We start from the raw sequence: 14,784 nt of genomic DNA, 5'->3' as shown, positions 1-14,784 counted from the left end.
GATCTATTATACATAGATAAAGCAGTTCTAAATGAAGTAGAAGCTAGAAAGAAAAATTTAACAATAGCATATATGCCTGTGAGCTTTTGTGCCATTATACATACATACATACATACATACATACATACATACATACTACATACATACATACATACATATATATATATATATATATATATATATATATATATTATATATATATATTATATAATATATTAGTGAATTGAAGAAATGGAGCTGAACGTGATTTTTGCTACCAAGGTATCGGTTAAACTTTTGATTAATCTGCTACAAGATTATTCATCTTTCTATTTCACATTATATATATATATACATATACATATATATATGTGTGTGTGTGTGTGTTATATCATATTATATTATATAAACGCACGTGTGTACCTACGTACACACAAGGAGACTAAGTTGGTAGCCTTAACCCTTTAGGGTCGGGCGTGTCTTATTGACACAACATGCTTTCTTCTGTAGAGGACGGGTGTGGCTTACTAAAACTGCTAAATTCTGAAGACGGCTGTGGTGTATGAGCCACATTTGTGTAATAAGCGAGTTGATTGATTATCATCATGTATTTATTCCCTTATTTTTTTTATTTATTATTTTTTTTGCGTCCCGCATGAAAAGACTTGCTATTTACCCCCGACCTGAAAGGGTTAAAGTAGAGAACAATGGACAACGTAAAGCTGCGAGTCACGTGGTAAGCTGAAATCTGTGTCATCTAGTCGCCGATCAATATATATTTTTATACATCGTACACTTCACACATGGAAAGTCGATCGCGAGGAACTGTGGCACCATATGAAGTACTATAGTTGGAATAACATAGAACACAAGTGAGGGAGGCGGCGTTAAACTGTGCCGCCCCTGGGGGAAAGTATTTCTGCCACAGTGGGAATAGGCCAGAAATTTTGAATGAAAGGGCAAATCGAACACTTGACGTGTGTTTATTTTATCGATCGCTGTCGACCTCGTCAGATTTTGAACTCAGAACCCGAGTCGGAAGAAATAGTATAAAGCATTTTGCTTCCGATGCTCTGACGATTCTGGCTGCCCGTTACCTTCGCGAGACTAAACAACGCTGCCCCCCCACCATCAATATTTCCACTCGTGCCACCCACCTCAGCACCGAGATCAAAATAGATTGTCTGCTTATTTGTCTCACTTTTTGATTGATCGATCGATCTAAAAACGGAGGATCAATAGTTTCAGAACTAAATTTATCTTTGTCACTGTGAAGAAGAGAAAAGAAAGGGTGAGCATGACACACAGCTTCTGCTTCATTTTATCGATCCACTGACGAGGCAAATAAACAAAACAAAAGAAACATTTTATTTACTTATTTATGTTATAGATTTAATAGTGAACAATAACGTCGTCGGTCAGAGGTTTGTAAACGTAGATCTGTCAGCGGTTCATTGTATTCACGACGGTAAATCAGGAGGGAGTACCTGGGACGACGAAGCTGATCTAGAACAGGGGCAGCATGGTATTGATTCTGTCGCGAACGGCGATGAAAGGACTTTGGCAAACATAACCGATTGATTAACCGAAGGATTCATGAAACTTATTTCTTTGCTACTCACAAGGGGCTAAACACAGAGGGGACAAACAAGGACAGACAAACGGATTAAGTCGATTACATCGATCCCAGTGCGTAACTGGTACTTAATTTATCGACCCCGAAAGGATGAAAGACAAAGTCGACCTCGGCGGAATTTGAACTCAGAACGTAGCGGCAGACGAAATACGGCTATGCATTTCGTCCAGCGTGCTAACGTTTCTGCCAGCTCTCCGCCTTCGAAGGATTCATGAAACTATCAATTAGTTAAGTGGTTAAGTCGTTCAAGAACTAACTTGGTGACGAGTAATGGAGGTAAAATAGAAGCCGGACGAGTAATTATTATTGGCCCTGTTTGTCTCCCTCTTTCTCTCTCTTTCTCTTTCTCTCTCTCAATGCACACATACATACATACATACATACATACATACATACATACATACATACAACATACATACATACATACACATACGCACACACATATAAGGTGACAGCGCTGAACAGTGATGCGTATAAATACAAATTTGTTATCCGTTCAGGATCTATTCCTCAACTATGCTTGAGGCATATTTGAGCCTGAAAGAAAGTCGTTCACTGTGTCAGACTGTGGAAAGCATGCATTTCTGAGTAGTTGTATAAGATATACATTAGCTTCAAGATTCATCGAAGGCTGGAGCCACGGGTCATACGTCCCCTGCCCAATTCAGGATCACAACATATAGGTACACTGCGACAGTTTCTTTTCCTCAACAGGCCCTGCCCTGTTTAACATTGTCCCAAAACTGATAAAAGAGGAAAAGGATCCTATCACCTTTATACGGAATCTGGACAGATTTCTTCAAGGAATACCAGATAAGCCACCCATACCTGAATACAACTCAACAAGAACTCACTACTTGAATGGACCATGATACCGCAAAACTTGATTTAGATAATCCTATCAGGTGGTGCTATTAAGTTAGACATGGCCTGGACCAATCTTTGGTTGAAACATATCTAAGTCTAAGTTTAATATATATATATATATATATATATATATATATATATATATATATATACACATACATACATACATACATACATACATACATACATACATACATACATACATATACATACATATATAAAGGGAAGGAGGCATTTGCAAAGGGGCTCGGAAACGCTAGTTAACAACCGGGAATCGAAACCGCATCAGATTCTCTAGAAACTTTTTGCCGCCACAATTGAGAGACATCTGATGAATATAATGTCGAGATTTGGTGGCTGGAGAGGTATAGAGAACGGGATGTAATTGGGGTAGGAAGAGAGAGGGGTATAGAGAAAGAATAAGGGGGAGAGGGAGGGGTTACAGGAGGAGTGAGAGAGAGAGAGAGAGAGAGTAGAGCTGATAATGAAAGAAAGTAGTGGGAGGTGGGGGAACTGACGGATCATTTGTCTGACGGCAAATATAAACAGCATTAACATCTGCGAATCATTTGCTATCGTCATACATACATCCTTAAACACACACACACACACACACACACGTATAGTATTATGTATATTTTTAAACAAAGCGTGGCGCGCGGATACAGAAAGTACATATGAAAGAGAATAACAGTGACTCTCGTCTTTAGAAATAGCATCAGAAAGTTTTCAGCCCAATGTTTTGAAAAAAAAAATAAGCATAAAATTACCCCAGCACAGTACCCTGGTAAATAGTGTTTTTATGTATTATCTATATTTGGGTATTTTGAAATAATCACCATGGGAACGCACCTAACATCAGCCTGTGCGCGCCTTCCACTTTTCAAAAACACCGTTATAGTCCTGTTTATGAAGGCCATCCTATACCGCCTTTCATCAACCATTGTCGTTACCTTTCTCAGAAGCTGAAGGCACACATCAAGATACATCCCCACTGCCTCCGCAGCCTTTGATCGAGCATCAGAACATTTTAGTTTTTAGAGCGTTAGACAGAATAATTCTTCTAAGTAATCTAAATTTACGAATGCAATTTGGCGGTGTTTACCGTACATTGTAGACTCTTTATTTATGAATGCGGTTTGCAATAAGACATAGTAAAATAAAAGCCTTTTTTAAACTTAAAAAACAAATTCAGTAATTATTATTATTTTGCAATAGTAAAAAAAAAACAACTAAATCATTTAAAATTTATCAATACGTACATACAGTTTGGTGTTTTCGTGATTTTGTTCACTAAGCTACACTACTTTATGGTGTGTACCTTAACATTTACTGTACACATTTTAATATGATTTTATATGCTTTTATTCTTATTTATTGTACAATAACATGATTTTATGCGCTTTTAACGGTTTTCTAGTGATTTCACGATTCCAATATTTGTAGTGGACAGACGTAAAGTCGAGTAAAATGACTTAGAATAAGTACTAGGCTTACAAAGGACAAGTCCTGGGGTCGATTTGTTCGATTAAAGGCGGTGCTCCAGCATGGCCACAATCAGATGACTGAAACAAGCAATAGAATAAAAGAATTAGAAAATAACAAACGGTAAAAATTAAACGCGATGCACCAGCGCGATGCATATTTCAGTTTTAGGTGAGAATCTTTTCGCATACTCCAAGACTGATTCTCGGACAAATCAATAAATGTTTTTCATTTATTTGTTTCAGTTATTTGACTGCGGCCATGCTGGAGCACCGCGTTTTTGTCGAAGGAATCGACCACTGGACTTATTCTTTGTAAGCCTGATGCTTGTTCTCTTCTGCCAAACCGCTAATTTACGGGGAAGCAAACACGCCAACATCGGTTGTCAAACAATGGGTGGGGGTCAATCACAGAGACGAACAGACACAGATAAATATACACATATATACATACGACGGGCTTCTTTCAGTTTCCGTCTACCAAATCCACTCACAAGGCTTTGGTCGGCCCGAGGCTATAGTAGAAGACACTTGCCCAAGGTACCACGCAGTGGGGCTGAACCCGGGACCATGTGACTAGTAAGCAAGCTACCTACCACACAGCCACTCCTTTTTCAGCGACGGAAATTTGGAAGAAATTTATAAATGATTTCGAGAAGTCTACCATACTTTCTGGAACAAAAACCACGGTGGACTTGATGAACGTTTGTCAAAAGCCAGGCGAAGAATTTTGTTGGTCGCGATAGCAAACTTATCGAGATTCCTACAACATTTGATGATAGCTTGTAGCTAGAATTTGTCAACTATCGGAAACATCACAGAACCGCTCTGACAATAATTGGACACGAGTAGGTAGCATAAAGCCTCTATTTAAGTGAATCAGTGTTAATGTCATTGTTGGAGCCCCTATTTCCGCTGCAGTTTGGAAACTATGTACGCAAATGAAAGTGTAAGGGCCTAACAACCCCCACCCCACACCCACTCCTACTCCTTCATCGGGCCCTTTCAATTCGCTGACGAGTGTTAAATTTATACGAAGTGACAAAGAAATTTTCTTTTTTTCTATATAAGTGCATTTCTTTATCGAAAGAAAGATGCGCACACACACACACAGTGTACATGACAATGCATATATATATATATATATATATATATACTCTTTTTCTCTCTTTTACTTGTTTCAGTCATTTGACTGCGGCCATGCTGGAGCACCGCCTTTAGTCGAGCAACTCGACCCCGAGACTTATTCTTTTGTAAGCCCAGTACTTATTCTATCGGTCTCTTTTGCCGAACCGTTAAGTAACGGGGACATAAACACACCAGCATCGGTTGTCAAGCAATGCTAGGGGACAAACACAGACACACAAACACACACACGCATACGTATATATACATATATACAACGGGCTTCTTTCAGTTTCCGTCTACCAAATCCACTCACAAGGCTTTGGTCGGCCCGAGGCTATAGTAGAAGACACTTGCCCAAGGTGCCACGCAGTGGGACTGAACCCGGAACCATGTGGTTGGCAGACAAGCTACTTACCACACAGCCACAATATATATATATATTCTTTATTCGTTTATATATATATTCTTTTATTCTTTTACTTGTTTCAGTCATTTGATTACGGCCATGGTGGAGCACCGCCTTTAGTCGAAGAAATCGACCCCAGGACTTACTTTTTGGAAGCGTAGCACTTATTCTATCGGTCTCTTTTGCCGAACTGCTAAGTTACGGGAACGTAAACACACCAGCATCGGTTGTCAAGCGATGTTGGTGGGGTGGGAGCGACAAACACAGACACACAAACACACACATAAATATATATATACGACAGGCTTCTTTCAGTTTCCGTCAACTAAATCCACTCACAAGGCCTTGGTCGGTCCGAGGTTTTAGTAGAAAACACTTGCCCAAGGTGTCACTCGAGGAAAGAAAACTGCAATCGGAACCGACTGAAATCGGAACCATGTGGTTGTAAGCAAGCTACTTACCACACAGCCGCTCCGGTGCCTATATATATATATATATATAATATATATATATATATATATATATATATATATATATATATATAGATATATATATATATATATATCTATATATATATATATATACTCTTTTTCTCTCTTTTACTTGTTTCAGTCATTTGACTGCGGCCATGCTGGAGCACCGCCTTAGTCGAGCAACTCGACCGAGACTTATTCTTTTGTAAGCCCAGTACTTATTCTATCGGTCTCTTTTGCCGAACCGTTAAGTAACGGGGACAAAACACACCAGCATCGGTTGTCAAGCAATGCTAGGGGACAAACACAGACACAACAAACACACACCGCATACGTATATATACATATATACAACGGGCTTCTTTCAGTTTCCGTCTACCAAATCCACTCACAAGGCTTTGGTCGGCCCGAGGCTATAGTAGAAGACACTTGCCCAAGGTGCCACGCAGTGGGACTGAACCCGGAACCATGTGGTTGGCAGACAAGTACTTACCACACAGCCACAATATATATATATATTCTTTATTCGTTTATATATATATTCTTTATTCTTTTACTTGTTTCAGTCATTTGATTACGGCCATGGTGGAGCACCGCCTTTAGTCGAAGAAATCGACCCCAGGACTTACTTTTTGGAAGCGTAGCACTTATTCTATCGGTCTCTTTTGCCGAACTGCTAAGTTACGGGACGTAAACACACCAGCATCGGTTGTCAAGCGATGTTGGTGGGGTGGGAGCGACAAACACAGACACAAACAACACACACATAAATATATATATACGACAGGCTTCTTTCAGTTTCCGTCAACTAAATCCACTCACAAGGCCTTGGTCGGTCCGAGGTTTTAGTAGAAAACACTTGCCCAAGGTGTCACTCAGAGGAAAGAAAACTGCAATCGGAACCGACTGAAATCGGAACCATGTGGTTGGTAAGCAAGCTACTTACCACACAGCCGCTCCGGTGCCTATATATATATATATATATATATATATATATATATATATATATATATATATATATATATATATATATATATATATAAGGGTGTTCACATAGTGGTTTCCCTCTAATATGTATATAATACAATTTTACTGAACCTTCAGTTTTTTTTTATGCTAGACCACTGGTGTGAAATCGATGTTAATAAATTAATATCTAATTTCTCCCCCTCATTTAAAATTTATATATATATATATATATTATATATTCATGTATATGTATATATGTATGTATGTGTGTGTGAGCGTGTGTGTGTGTGAGCGTGTGTGTGTGTGTGTATGTGTGTGTGTGTGTGTGTGTGTGTAAGAAATAAAGTTGAAAATGCACACTGAATATATTAAAATTAATTGGAATTTAATTAGATTTAAAAATAGGAATGCACTTGATCTGTAAGGCGTTCTCTGAACATTTATTTCTCGTGTTCTCCACTTGTTTGGAATAATAACAATTTATAGAATTATACGTAGACATACACATACACACACACATATATAAACGCGCGCACACAGAGTACGGATAGAAAGTGAAAGAGGGGGAGAAAGAAAGGGGGAAGACAAACACACTTACACAAATCAACATATTTCAAAACGAGGCTGAATATTACACGTGTTTTTCTCAACAGGTCAGTTTTAACAAAGACCAACATCTGAGAAATAATGTTGCCACGTTTTGTAATACGCAGCTTCAGTGGTGCATTACAGGTTGTTAATGTACGATATTATCGTACCATATTGGGGGTTTATTGTGGCACCTCTCCTTGCCCTTTCACTATTACTAACGGATTATTGGTAAAATACTGGAATGGGATGGGGGATAAACAGGAAATTCCGAAGGAATGAGGAGAAAGAAGGATTAAGTCTAGTGTTGTTAAGTGTGGGGCCTGGAAACGGAAGAGATGGGGTGCAAAATGGAGGAAGAGGGAACGAGATTGGATGTGATTTCAAGTCACTGTATAGAAAATGTACGGGGACTGCGAGGATGTGTTTGAACCCGGATAGAAGGAGAGGGGCTCTCACAAAATGAAAAGGGTTGTATGGGTGATTTGAACTCTAATAGGAGTATAATAATGTAAGGGGGTTGCGAGGGTGCTGTTGCACTCTGGCAGAGGGGGATTCTCACAAATTGTAAAGGAATTGCAAGGGTGCTGTTAGACTCCAATAAAGAAAAAGGGCTCAGAAAATGCAATGAAGTTTTGAGGGTGTTACTGGGTTTCAGTAGAGGGAAGGGGCTCTGAAACAAAATATGAATGGATTACGAGGGCTCTTTCTTTCTCTCTTTCTTTTCAAAATATTTGTTTGAAAGCTCGATGAATCAGGGACCCACTAGTTTCTCCTTGGCTCTCGGGCCACGGACATGTGTGCCAATTGATGCCACTTCCTTTCTGACAGACCTCACTGGGAACTGCATTAACATCACAACGTCAACGTAGTCAAAATTAAGAGATGATTATCAATCGATATACACATCTATCCCCTCCTCCCCTTCTCTCCCCCACCCCTCTCATTTGAGTTAATCGACGAAAATGGGATGCCAGCGACATCTGAGTACCTAACTGAGTTTGGGATTTGCCCCCTGAAAAAACGAACAAAAATAAATAAGCAAGTAATTTAATATTAACCGCTTTGAACGGGTGTGGCATACCTCTAGACTCATATTTCTATTATCGACGACACACACACACACACACACACACATGCAGAAAAGGAGGGAAAGAAAACTGCACTTCACCGGTGTGAAATGCAATTATGCAAAACACACACACATACACACACACACACGTATCTGTTTAGTTAACGGCATTACACATCCAGTTTGCCTTTCTTCGTTTCTTTCTTCCTTCCTTATTTTCTTTCCTTCTTTCTTTCCTTGTTACTTCCTTCCTTTCTTTCTTTCATTCTTTCTTTCTTTCATATTCTTACTTGTTCGGTCATCATGTTTCGGTAGCGGTTAACGAGTTAAACAGAAAGTAGCAGAACTGTATGTGTATTTACACATACATACATATATATATATATATATATATAGAAAGAATAAAAAGGTTTTGAATGGTACAACAATGCACTATAATACAGACAATGGGCTATATACCTATTGTAATTTAGTTATCCATAGTCTGATATGATATCTTGGAATAATATTCCTTCTTCAGATATTCTTAGATGGAGTCGCTGCTATAATCAAAACTTTTTATTCTTTACAATCAATACAAATAAAAAAAATAAAACAGAATAAAAGAATATGTATATATATATAGATACGGCGGGTTTCTTTTATTTTTCTTTTACTAAGTCCACTGACAAGGCCTTGGCCGGCCCGGGCTATAGAAGAAAGTGCTGGCCCAAGGCTCCACTCAGTGGGATTGGACCCGGAATCACGTGGTCAAGAAGCAAGCTTCTTATCACACAGACGTGCCCGTTTATTTTGGAGCACAAAAATTATTTAAAACTCAGAAAAACCCTCACAGCTGTCACCCACAAAAGATTACGATCTGGGAGCCTGTACCATGGTTTCGCCCATTATCTTAGGTGCCTGTATAGTCACGAGCAGGCCTAGACTCTCTCGCTCGGCCCTCCCAGCCTCGACTCGGTGGAGCATCGAGAATGGGACAGCTACACTAGTTGCCGGTTGGTATTAATTGCTGTCGAGGTGACGATAGTAAGGTGAAATGAAGGGTCTAGGGCTGAAGGACCCTACGCACCGACTAATTCAGGAATCGAAACTATGGTAAATCGAACAACTCTAACCACCAGACCACACACCTACACACGCGTAGTGTGTGCGCCTGTGTGTGCGCGCGTGTGTGTGTGTGTATACATAAATACATACATACGTATGTATGTATGTATGTATGTATGTATGTATGTATGTATGTATGTATGTATGTATGTATTCAGTGGTTCCAATTGAGTCGCCGTGATCCTTAAGGGGCTATCTAAGATTTAGCTGTGAAACTAATTGAGAAGAATAAATTAGTTATACTTCTAAAATACACAAACTATTTTAACAACTTTTTAAATAATATTTAATTATAAAAATATAAGTTTTTTTTAAAACACGGGAACCAAACGGGTTCAGAGATTTTTTTAAAAAATGGTCGAAACGCGTTGCTTTAGGTTAACAGTTTGTGTTCATTTGAATTTGTGCTCAGGTTGTAAAAATGCGTGCGTGTATGCTGCGCGCGCGCACACACACATATACACAAACTGCTTAGAGAGAGAAAATGCTTGTAAAGTAGACATTTTGAAACGAACATGCAGTTTTAGCCTCGTTGTGGAAAGTAAACAAAATGTTTACTCAAAAGGTTTTATATTTATAAAGAAAGGAAGGTGGCAGGTTGACCTCTGTCGCTAGAGCGTCAGGAGAAGAAAAAAAACACCTCGTGGTAATTGTTTCAACTATTTGCGTTCTGAGTTCGAACCCCACCAAAACAAACTTTTCTTTACATCCTTTCAGGGCAAACTAAAGTACCAGATATATACCTGAGTAGATAATATATATATTACCATCTCTCCCTTAAAAAATCTTTGGCTTTTTACCTAAACCAGAAACGATCAATAAGGGTGGCAGGTTGGGAGAATCGCTAGAGCGTCGAACAAAATGCTTTGTAGGTATTTCTGCCGGTTCTTTTCATTATGAGTTTAAATGCTGCCGAAGTAGCATTTTTTAAAAATAAAATTCTTCAAGGGTCGATAAAATAAAATACCAGCCACGGTTAACTGTGATGGGTTAACCCCCGCCCATTGTATTTCACACATTCTGTCTGTATCAGCAACATATTTTGTTATCACATGGAAGGAGTTTAACAAGATCAAATACACGGATTAACGGTGTGTTTCAATGAACGACGAATAAACACAGCCTGGGTGGAGGTGTGTCTCTACATGGGTGTGGCTCTCTGCGTAGGTGTGTCGCTGTGTGTGGATGGAAGCAACGTGAAAACTGGCAATGAATACCTAATTTTTAGTTCTAATCCTACTTTAATTCTAACCGATATTCATGAAAAATAAAAATTCAGTTTTACAATTTTTCAAGTAAAAATATTTTTCGTAACCCTTTCTTCTATAGGCACAAGGCCAGCAATTTCGGTGAAGCGGGGGGGGGGTAGTCGATTGCACCGACCCCAGGACATGACTGATACTTATTTTATCGACCTTGAGAGGGTTAAAGGTAAATTTAAGCTCGGTAGAATATGAACCCAGGACATAAAGACAGACGAAATACCTATTTCTTTACTACCCACAAGGGGCTAAACACAGAGGAGAGACAAACAAGGAAAAACGGATTAAGTTGATTATATCGACCCCAGTGCGCAACTGATACTTAATTTATCGACCCCGAAAGAATGAAAGGCAAAGTCGACCTCGGCGGAATTTGAACTCAGAACGTAACGGCAGACGAAATACCGCCGAGTATTTCGCCCGGCATGCTAACGTTTCTGCTAGCTAGCCACCTTAATAATAATAATATAATAATAATAATAATAATAATAATAATAATAATAATAATAATAATAATAATAATAAAGTGTAATTAATGTGAACTCATGTGGTTATTAGATAATCACAGATCATAGGTTTAATTTAATTTTCTCTCGTCTGTAATAATTATTTTATTGTGTTTACCAAACTGGTCCCTTAATTTTCTCATTTTAATTACATACCTTCTTCAGTTTGTATATATACAAGCTGAATCACTTGTGAATGGGGGGCATATATAAACATATACGCGTGTGTGTATGCGCATATAGATAGATAGATAGATAGATAGATAGATAGATAGATAGATAGATAGATAGATAGATAGATAGATAGATAGATAGATAGATGAGATAGATAGATATATAGATAGACAGACAGACAGACAGACAGACAGACAGACAGATAGATAGATAGATAGATAGATAGATAGATAGATAGATAGATAGATAGATAGATAGATAGATAGATAGATAGATAGATAGATATCCAGGCAGAAGCAAGCCAATTCTGAAGCGATTCCACGATTCAACACATGGAACTACATTCCTTGCTACCAATCCACAGATCTCTGCCTTGAATTACATTACAATCAGATTCCTCTCGCATATTTCCCAGATCGATAAGAACCGAGCGCTTCGATTGAACCCACTTTATGCCTCCTTTTCCCCTTACAAAGAAAAATAATATTCATCGGTTTTTAAGGGAGAAGAGAGGAGATTATTTTCCAATGTTCTAACAATAACTTATGGTTATAATTATTTTAGGGGGCAGGGGATGTTTGGCGCCAATATGACTCCCTTTCGCAGATATTAAATTCCACGACTACAGGCTTATGAATCCCCCCCCCTTCTTTTCAACTGCTATTAGATTTAGATTCAGGTTCCCTTTCTTCCGCTATTATAGTTCCATTCATGTCAAGGACGCATTACAAAATACTTGAACTAAAACCATTTTTTTTATCGAACCCCACAAAGATGAAAGACAAGTTTGACCCCGGCAGGGTTAGAACCTCGATCGTAAAGGACCATAACTAAATACAGTAATGCTCTAATGGTTTCAACAATCCTCTGACACATTGATAATAGCAATGTGTAACTCCTGTTCGGTGGTCTGTAACCCCTGACCCAAAACAAGTGGCCATGTGCTATGGCAAAAAGAATTTTGATGAAGAAAAAGAGCGCAGAATTGCAGGAGGGTGGTACGGCAAAATGTGAAAACAAAAACAGCCAGGATATTTGACCATGTGCCATGGGGGAAAATGTGGTGAAGTTCTGCAGAGAAACGAGGATCGAGGGCCAAAATGTAAAACAGAAAAATTGAAAGTGGAGTGTCGGGTGGTTCTTTCTAATTCTGTTCGTGCGAAACTCAGGAATAGTATAAACAAATAAATAAATAAAATACGGAAAGAAAGAAAGGAAGAAATGAGAAAGAAATAAGGAAAGATCCACCCTTTTCCTTTCTCGTGAGATATGGGGCTTCGCAGGAGAGTTATTTCAAAAACTTTACTAGAATTTGATAGAAAAGCCACTAGCACAAGAAGAAGAAGAAGAAGAAGAAGAAGAAGAAGAAGAAGAAGAAGAAGAAGAAGAAGAAGAAGAAGAAGAAGAAGAAGAAATGTATGAGTTGGGAATAAAGATGGTTGTACTTACACAAGCCAAAATATTGATGATGACGATTATACCAATTCCGAGTGGGATCGATCCGGAGACATCCTTTCTTCCGTGGTCAATCATTGAGAAAGCAGCAAACAAGAGGAAAAATGTTACGATAAACTCCATAATTAGCGCCTGCAGGTCGGACATATCCACGTTGGGTTTGACCGTATGCAGAGTGCTGGTCATGGTTGCCGGACAAAGCACCTTCAGCATGTATGCTCCGGCCACTGAACCGAGCATTTGAGCGGCCAAGTAGGCGATGAAGCGTAGCAAACTTATGTGGCGTGTAACCAGAAAGCCTATACTGATCGCCGGGTTCACATGTCCACCGCTCACATGTAAAAATGTCATAATGATGGTGGCGATGAAGAAGCCGGCCAGAATGGCCACATACAAATGGTCGGGTCCTGTTTCCTTCTTAGGATCGTGCATCAACGAACCTATGATTAAAAACACGAGGAAGAAAGTTCCAATAATTTCAGCAAGAAATGCTTTCCAGAAAATAGTGGACCGTACATCGTCTATTTGAGATTTCATGCTTTCCTGTAAACACTGCGACAGTTCTTTGAGAGAAAAGAAATTCCTACGCTGTTTGTTTCCCAAATGTTTCGAAGATGATCTGTTTGTATCGCCGTCTGTCATTCTAACTGCTGTTTCTCACTCAACGTGTTCAGAATCGGCAGCCTGTGCGCAAGCCCGTAAAACTTACTCACGCACACACACGCGCGCACACACAGACACAATCTCGTGCACAAAGGCTGACTATAATAGTTGCACTCACTGGTAGAGGAGCAAATACTCAAACAGGCGCACACAACACTAACACACTCACAAACATATAAGCACAGCCGCAGACACAGGGGCGCACACACAGACACAGTGCGCGTGTACCGACAGCCACTCAGCAAGCCTCGCACTTCAGGGTCCAGTTACTTGCGTACGCGTGTAATGATGAGAAGAGCTTTGAGGAGAATGTCTGGACACACAGCCAACAGATTTTATGTTGTAATAATCTTGTACTCGCCGCTTTAATAATATTTTCTGTTTTCTTTCAAAATAATCCTCCGTAATTTATAAACATGTATATCAAACAAAATTACTAAGTGAACTTTTTTCAAAAGTACACATGTGCGCCGGTGTGTAAATGAACATACATATATATATATATATATATGTGTGTGTGTGTGTGTGTGTGTGTGTGGTGTTGTGTGTGTGTGTGTGTGTGTGTCTGTCTGTCTGTCTGTCTGAGAGAGAGACAGAGAGTGTGTGTGTGTGTGTATAAAATGTTTATAGATAACACATGTATAAATGTATATGTATTGTCCTTGAATAACTTTTTATGGGTGCGCAGCAGGGGTCCAACAATTCACCTTCAGTGATAACTAAACGTGTCTCAACGAAGACTGATAGCCGTGGTAGCGGTCAGGATTGTTGTTGTTGTTGTTGTAGTTACTGTCCAGTGGCGAAATTAAGAGTGTGTCGTCACTGCGGTGGTTACGTATGTCTTATCTTCTTAACTGGCTACAAATCGTAATTCTTTATCCCAGATACTTCGTCAGAAGCAGCAGCAACAACAACAGCAGCAGTAGCAGTAGCAGTAGCAGTAGTAGTAGCAGTAGTAGTAGTAGTAGTAGTAGTAGTAGTAGTAGTAGTAGTAGTAAAGCCGCTGGGTCAAACT

At 39.2% G+C, this 14,784-nt stretch overlaps 1 protein-coding gene across 1 annotated transcript; it reads right to left on the bottom strand.

The window, feature by feature from the left end:
• Nucleotides 1-8,840: 8,840 nt before the first annotated feature.
• LOC115227335 (aquaporin-5-like) lies at nt 8,841-14,758 on the bottom strand (the record flags this gene model as incomplete). Its single annotated transcript, XM_029798205.2, is given in 2 exon segments — nt 8,841-8,902; nt 13,067-14,758. Coding segments are annotated over 2 exon segments (744 nt in total), but the record flags the coding sequence as incomplete, so codon positions are not given.
• Nucleotides 14,759-14,784: the final 26 nt, after the last annotated feature.

Source organism: Octopus sinensis, unplaced genomic scaffold (assembly GCF_006345805.1).
Source record: "Octopus sinensis unplaced genomic scaffold, ASM634580v1 Contig02748, whole genome shotgun sequence".
Classification (NCBI taxonomy): Eukaryota; Metazoa; Mollusca; class Cephalopoda; order Octopoda; family Octopodidae; genus Octopus; species Octopus sinensis.
Note: the sequence above shows the minus strand (reverse complement) of the source record. Positions and strands in the feature narration are given on the sequence as shown.